This window comes from Orbicella franksi, chromosome 10 (assembly GCF_964199315.1).
Source record: "Orbicella franksi chromosome 10, jaOrbFran1.1, whole genome shotgun sequence".
NCBI lineage: Eukaryota > Metazoa > Cnidaria > Anthozoa > Scleractinia > Merulinidae > Orbicella > Orbicella franksi.
This window is the reverse complement of record NC_138154.1, coordinates 5,061,781-5,069,665: the sequence shown is the minus strand read 5'-3', so window position 1 is coordinate 5,069,665 and position 7,885 is coordinate 5,061,781. Positions and strand designations below refer to the sequence as shown.

Here is a 7,885-nt window from a genome sequence, read left to right as displayed (position 1 = left end):
GTTCAATGAAAAACCTTGTCCCAAACTCTTTTTAATTACCTTGTTATATTCGTAGCATAATGTTATTATGATTTGGTTTTTCATCAACAATTTTGATTTCAATTAAGTGTTATATAATTGCAATGTATAATTTATATTGTCGATGCTCATACAACTTGAGCTTACATGTATATTGCCTAGACGAAGGCGATTCATATCTTATAATGCTATACTTGTTCATAAGTGAACAGTTATTTTCCAATACTTTAAAAGTTCTTCACACAAGAGCATATTTTTATAAATCGAATACTGCTCCTTGTTTCTTCTTATGACTTGTAAGCTTGGTTCAGAACAATCGTGGCTGAGGTAGTATTGTTTTTCCCATTCTTTGTGTTGTTTCTTAAGAGCAGTGTGATGGGCCAGTATTTGAGTCTGAACAGGTGCAAGAAGGCTTTCATAATTTCTTTTGTAAAAGTCATTTGTGGGATGTTCTTTAAGGTTTTGTCTTGCAGTGTCCAGTTTGTACAGGCGATCTGTCTCCCCAACTATTTTCACTATATTTGCACAGAGTTTGGTTTTGATTTCTTTCACTTGTGGACTGCTGGACTTGGCAAGAGAATGAGAGCTCTTATTTTGCTGGTTTCTTTTCGCTGCTGCAAGAGGTTGTAGCTCTGAAACTTCATAATTATCCTCATCCTCATCGTCAGTGTAGTCAATGGACAGATCTTTCACTACAGATGTGACTACCTCTTCCAGTCCTGTTACATTTATCTCTTCTCCATTTTCATCCTCATCGATGTCTTCTCCACATTCACCTTGATAAGCCAAGTCAGGATATTCTTCCTGGCATTCCATATCTGCTGCATCATCTGCATATGTACTTTCCTGAAGTGGTGTACTGTCTGCATCACTTTCATCATTCTCTCTGTGTAAAAAATTTGTGTGTATGATTCTGGTGCAGTCACCTTTCTGGTCATACAATCTGATGATCCTGTGGGGGATTACAACAGCATCATTATTCAGGCATCTCTCCCAGCTTTGCTGAAGGTGTTGTTCTTCTTTTTTGAGATCACTTGATCTGAAATGGTGAAGGTTTGGTCCCTGGGGTCTGGTACTTGGTTCATCAGGGCCATCAAAAAATTCCACCCCAGACAAGATCTGACGCCACCAGACACCTTCACCACAGGCAATGAAGTCACTGATGGCTTGTAAATGGGCTTGGTACTCCTTGGGATTGTTGACGATGTAACGATTAGGTATAGTTGTGTTGGGGAGTGGTGGTAAAGTGCTGTAGTATTTTGAAATCTGTGATTCCTGCATTTTAACAGCATTGCCTTGCTTACTTTCTGCAAGCTTCTGTTCAGCTTGAAGGTGGATCAGGCTTGGAGTGATGATATCACCAGGTCTCCTGCTAGTCAATCTGGTGACACCTTGTAGAGTGTTAAAGTGCCTTTCTTCCTCCTCGGTGTTGGTGGATTTTGCTGAGATAATCCTACTCTGCTTTCCAGCATGAGCTGTCAGAGAATGCCAGTAACGACCATAGAACTTTCTGCTTGTTAGGGACTTTGGTTGCCCAATGATGTCTTTGCATATCATGGCATGGATGAATGCTTGGTTGTGAAGACGTAACACTAACTTTGGAGAGCGTGATTGGGCTGGCAAGTAGAGTAGTTTACTGAGCTCTGTGAGGGAATCCAGCAGTGTCTGTATTTTAGGTCTTACTTTGCCTGTTGACAAGAGATAAAACACAATTATAATAATATGTCAGGCAATAGTGCTGTCAATAGCTACATGTAGCCTAGTTCAAGTCCATTCTTAAGAGTTCTGTAGCACATGTTAAAATGAATTTCAGGTCAAAATGATTTCAAACTAGTTTGAATTGTTTTTCATTTGTTTAAGGGTTATGGTAATAAATCTGGAGCAAAGGAAAATACAAATCAAACTAGTTTCAAATAATATTGACCTGGACTTCATTTTAAACTACAACAAATACATGACTCTATCTTGGAGCACAATCTGTGCTGTAAGTTATTATTGTATGACTAGTCAGACTATAATTTCCTGACTACGTGCTCATGTACATTGTACTGTAGTCAATTGCCTGGCTAGCACTCACTACTGTAAGAGTTATCATAACAAAATAATTCTACTTCCATTGTTTCATATTGTTCCTCAACTGACATTTGTATTATTTTGTTTTATTAATAGCTGTGAAAGTTCTAAACAGAAACATATAAATGAAATTCTCAAATATCCTTAAACAACATAATAGTATGAACAGCCTCTGTGTCCTCACCATATGCTGCTAAATATCAAAAAGGATGGCCATCACCAAATAGAAAAAAAGAACTCAAAAATTGTTTATCATTATTGTGAGATCTGCTTTAGTCTGTAAAATGTTTTGATCATTACCTCTTAAGTATTGAGCCACTATGACAGCTGCAAGTCGATAATCACAGCCACGTAGCTTTTCCTTTCCAGCAAATGAACACTCAATGATGTCCTGAAATGCAATTTTTTCATCTTTTTCAAGGTGTGAAGGTAACTCAGTGAGAACATTGGCAATGTGTTCCTTAACATCATGAAGAGGCTCTGTAGGTAAGACTTCATAGTTTCCTGTTTGAAATAAGATTTTCAAGATTTTTATGCTTATGAATGGCCCACTTGTCATTATTTTTATGTAAAATTCTACTGTATATACCCGAACTTGTAACAAGTACCATGCATTTGTAAACATTTATACATTTGTAAATAGATGTTACATGTACACTGTACATTGACTAGTGCATGTATCATTGCTGTAAACTTCCCAACAAATATATCATCCTACCCAGAACACAGGCCAAGGAAAAAAATCATACTGTACTGTGTAGAAATTTTTTTTAGATCTGTCTCTCGATGTTCACAATATTGGTAATAGACAGTATGCAATGCCTACCTAAACCAAGGTCTGCTAGTGTTTTCTCTTGGTCAAAGAACATCATTGCTGGCACCCGTTGAATTCCACCAATCTCTTCTTTGAGAATTTCCTGAAGGTCCTTCTTTTGTCCATCAGTTTCGAGGCCTCGGGCTCTGCATTCACTTCTCAACTCTTCTAAGCGAAGATCTTTAAATGGCTTCAAACCAGCATTCCTTTTATTTTTCCCAGCAGGCCCCTGTAGAACTTTCCTCAACCGTTCTGAGAGAGTAAGGTGAGGTTTGCAAAGAGAAACTGCGAGGTCTTTGTACTTTCTTGCATCACCACTGCAACTTGCACATCCAGCATTTCCCCCTTTCTGTTCTCCAGCCTCAAATTGTTGCTCGGGGCCATCTCCATGAAAAAAGCGCATTACATCAGTAATCTCAACTCCATTTGAAGTGGTGATTTTAATGTTCATACTCTGTAAACAGGCCTTTCTGGTGTTAATGTAGGCTAGCTGATCAACTTCAGAGGAACCACATCTCCCCAGAATGTAGACTTGGGGTCTTTCAACTACAGACTGTACATCAATGTCTCCTTTGCCTTTTGCTTTCATTTCTTCATTGGTGTAATACAGGGCCTCATCATATACTGAATTAACTGTCAGTAGAAGGTGACCATGGTTGAGAAGGGTTGAGTTGTCACCCCAAACCATGATGTGCCACTTTCTTTCCATTGCTTTTAATCTCTCTTTAGACTCGATTTCACTTTCATCCCCTGTGTTGGCATCCTCACCAAGCTGAATAAGTCTGGATCTGACTTCAGTATCTGTCATGGCAGTGTAGTAGTCATCATTGTGAATTCGTAGTAAACCCAGGGATTCCTGCTCTTTTAGCATGTGTGTCCTTATTTCTAGGAGAGGGATCTTACGGCCAGATACGGTAAATCTTTCAGTCTTGAGGGTACCTTCCTTTGTCAGCAACACCTTTTTGAATGTTTGGGGGACAATCATTTCGCCGAGAATGAACTCTCCACTTTCAATTTTGCTCTGAAAAAGGAAACACAACACAAATTAATGAATCCAGAGTTATGCATGTTGAAGTATTTTGTGTACTCATGTGACATTGTAATGCAATACCTAGCAAACTTTGCATATTCTCATTTAATAATTAGCTGAGCTCTCTTGGCAATTGGCCATAATTCAAAGAGCTCTACATGTACATCTTTATGAGATATAGATGTATCATGAGAAGTCTTGAAAATACATTACATGCATCGTCTACAATTCAGTATATGCAGATTTATGGATCCTGGCTGAAAAAGTAAAGAAAAGTTCCTTTTGAATTCATTTATATTTAGTTTACTGCACTGTACTAACCATTAAAGTTTCCCTTATTTCTTTGTTTGTTCTTGGAACTGGTACTGAGATCTCTCCACCTTGCATTCGGATTATTTTTCGTCTGGCTGCTGGTTTTTCCTGTCTGAATTGCTGGAATCTGGATAACTGTACTCCTTTACTTTCCAGGAACTCCTTGACAACCATATTTCCCAGTTTTGTCTTTTCCATCACACCATATTGACGGGCAAGTTCTGAGTAATTGATCTGGAAAAGAAGGGTACACCTTTCAACTTTTTTTTTGCCAAGTAAATTTCTCTCTGGCCTGAGATTTTTGTGTAATTGATTCTGGCTTCAGGGTAATTACAGTTATTACCACTTTATCATTAGTTTCACCCAGATTCAGTTGTTAGTAGTACTGCCCTAGTAAGTCTATTATAATTATAATGATTAAATATCTTATTTTTATTGCAGTTTATTACTATTTTGTAATACATGCACAGGCTAGAGGGTGGCTTTACCTTTTTTGCCCTTTTTACTTTGTCTGGTTACACAATGTATGTTTTACTAACCTTATCTCCATCCCTCATTGCATTAACTTTTTCCAGGAGCCCGTCTTTGTCAAAGTCAAGATCATCTGGCCGTGGAGAGTGGCTTTTCTTCTTACGTTGGCCTTCTTCTTCCTGTCGCTTCCTTTTATTGGCCCTTTGTTCTGCATCTTCTGGACTTTCAAAGAAAAGTGACAATCGCTGCTCCTGTCGCTGGCTGTAGGTCTGTCTAGTGGAAAGCATGGTGTCACAGTCCTTTTCTGACCATTTCTCCTGGATGCAACTCTTGTCAACTGTGGATTTTTTTCTCCTTTCCTTTTTCTTTTCAACATGTGATTTTTTGTCTTCAAGACCCAACTCAGAAACAGTGGTTTGTGCCTTCGCAAATGTCACCCCAAGTATATTTTTAAATGGGGCATTTATTTTTTCATAAATCTGTGAAGTAGCTGTTTTTATAGCCTTTTTTGTGACCTTCATATTTCCACGGCATGATGGTTTAAGAATGCAGCTCTTAATGTTCTTGTGAAAACCTTGTTGTGTAATAGAGTTTTCTTTCTGATTCCACATAGGAAATAAAGATTGAAAAGGAAAGTGATGAACATCACAAGCCTCGCAATTTGTACGAGTGTGTTGCTTCTTTTCATATTCGGTCAGCTTTTCCCAGTTGTTGGGGCTGAAATGTTCTGTGTATTCATCCTTGTTAGTTTCAAGCTTCCATTTTCCAAAATGGTGTACGAGGCTCTTGGAGCGTTTGACAAAAGAATGTTTGTCTACCTCATATCGCTCTTGGTGTCCTTGAAATACTGCTAGGTAGTTTCTCAAGCGGTTGTCGTGGTCATACTCAACTTTGCCAGTTGGTTTTACGAAACTGTGTTTGACCGCAACTCGAGCAAATCCACATCCAAAGAAAGAGGCCATTTATGGCGCCAAATCTAACAGTTTCTGCTCACAGAATTATACAAAGAACACGGCTTTTCTGTCGAAAAGTACCTTTAGACCAAGTCACTCCCGTATTTTTGCTATAGAAAACCTTTAGACATATAATTGCAATCTTTGTAGAAAGAGCATAACATCTACATAAATCAGAAACGGATCGTTGCTCACTGATTAGCTCGGTTGAATTTTCCGCCAAAATCTCGCGCATGTCAATTATAAATGTCAACGAAGGCTCATGTAAGCTGTGAGCAATAAGCTTAATTTTTTTTCTCACGAACCACAACATCAATCTACAATAATAAGTATTTCGTTACAATTTGGTCATTTATTCTCACCTTTTCACCTAGAAACACGAAAATATACATTATTTAGGCTGCCTTCCTATTAGCAGAAGCATCATTTTTGAATTTTCAGCTTCTGTAGTTAAATGTTTCGTATTAAAACAGGTAAAAACATTAGAAAAATTAGTCAAACCACGACCACATCAATGCTTCTTCTTCCGCCATTTTGAATCTTGGAGCCAGGCCTGATATCAAATCATTGATCTTATTGGCCATTTCGTCTCTAGGACAACGAAAATTGTCGTTCCCAGGTTATCTTTTCGGTGATCTGCTCGGCCAATATGGCAAATTCAAGATGGCGAACAACAGTCTCGTGGGGAGGGTATTTTAATAAATGGCAACACTTTTAAACTTCGATATCCTGTTTTTACTTCCAAATACTTGTGTATCATGATGTCTTCCATATCTCTGTGCTTGGCCTTTTTAGAAAATCACTTTATTTGTCATTTAAATTCACAAGAAACGATGGTTTTATAGTATGTTTTTATATTGGCTAGAAACTACTTCTACACAAACCACAATTTCGTCTAAGGCCAAGCACAGTTTAACAGTTTAGGTATCCGACATTTAAAAGGTACCACTGCATTTTTCAAGAATTACAGAAAAAGTGTTGCCATTTCTTGTTGAAAATGGTCTATTTTTCAGCTCTTATCGGCTTTCCTTGAACGTCGATCACGTGACTAAATCACGTGATATTTTACCAGGGAAGTCGCAATGTTAATTATGTTAAGTGGACCAAATTTCGTTCGATTTTATTAAAACCTCTTTGAACAACACTAATTTATGTTTAAAAAATGTATTTTTCAGTCTGGGCCCATGCCTTAATTTACCTGAGTGAAAGATTGTCTTGAATTCCTCAGCTAGGACACAAAATAGAAGAGCATTAAATTAATACCAAACTTGCTTGTACGTTTTAAATGATAGCTAGTTTGGAATATTTTAATTTATGGGTGCATTACATGTAATTGCACCAGTACAATGCTAGTAAAAATAGTAGCTGTAATGTTTTTCATGCAAGCTATACTAAAGAACATTTCCACAAAGGACCAAAAGCAACCTCATATGTAAAGAATTTCAAATTCTCCTACTGAGCAACAAATGGGCATAAAAATTAATAACTATAAATTTTTAGGGTTCTATGCAAAAGATGGGGTACTTTAGGACAGTGAAAGAGCAGAGTCACATACACTTCCTCAAAATGAATATCTGACAGGATAAGAAACGACTGATGCAGTACAGTACCTTTTCCCTATAGCAAGCTCAACCTACAAGTTCCAACCTACCTATAAGTTTCTTAATAGATGATGATGCATCTGTGCAAACTTCGAGGACATTCAGGACTGTCTGGAGTCTTTGAAGACAGTTGTCCAAGGCCTTCTTTTCCATGGTACTTAATTTTAAGCCGACATGTCGTTTGTCAAGAACTTCTATTTCAATAACATACCCAGTGGTCATCTCCATTACATAGTAACAAAGGTTTTTGGCTGAAAAGCCAGGGGAGTCACACTGGCCATCACCACATACAAAAAGCTCCTCACTGGCAAATTGTGCCCACAATTCTTCTCTCATGTTTTGCCACCACTCATCACTTACAGGGGCACAGTACAGTTTCTGAACTCTTTGGAAAGTTGAGGCTGAAATGAATTCCAGTCCTAGGTGCTTTGCAAAATTTTCAATTTTTGAAAAATTGTTTCCTGATGTAAGAACTGCGGCTGCAGCTTGGAGGTTATTTGACATCATGCCATTCACATCCCCTGATGTACAAAACCTTCCTTTGTGCCCTGCTGGACATTTCCATCGTATTACTGCACAAGTACCTAACAGTGAGTATTCTAGTGTAGTCCAG

The 7,885-nt window shown here is 38.0% G+C and overlaps 1 protein-coding gene across 1 annotated transcript; it reads right to left on the bottom strand.

The window, feature by feature from the left end:
• Window positions 1-216: 216 nt before the first annotated feature.
• On the bottom strand, window positions 217-6,868 carry LOC145501480 (uncharacterized). The gene is made up of 5 exons (XM_081480949.1): window positions 4,787-6,868; window positions 4,257-4,481; window positions 2,918-3,926; window positions 2,392-2,595; window positions 217-1,706 (listed from the first exon to the last, which is right to left on the bottom strand). Exons 1-5 carry the CDS (start codon window positions 5,678-5,680, stop codon window positions 217-219), a joined length of 3,822 nt encoding a protein of 1,273 aa, XP_081337075.1. The 5' UTR covers window positions 5,681-6,868.
• Window positions 6,869-7,885: the final 1,017 nt, after the last annotated feature.

Excerpts from the sequence above, each read along its gene's own strand:
- LOC145501480 (XM_081480949.1), bottom strand. The coding sequence starts at position 5,680 with ATGGCCTCTTTCTTTGGATGTGGATTTGCTCGAGTTGCGGTCAAACAC. Across the intron at positions 3,927-4,256 it reads AAATAAGGGAAACTTTAATG|AGCAAAATTGAAAGTGGAGA; the intron begins GTTAGTACAGTG and ends TTCCTTTTTCAG. Across the intron at positions 1,707-2,391 it reads AGTGGCTCAATACTTAAGAG|GCAAAGTAAGACCTAAAATA; the intron begins GTAATGATCAAA and ends TCTTGTCAACAG.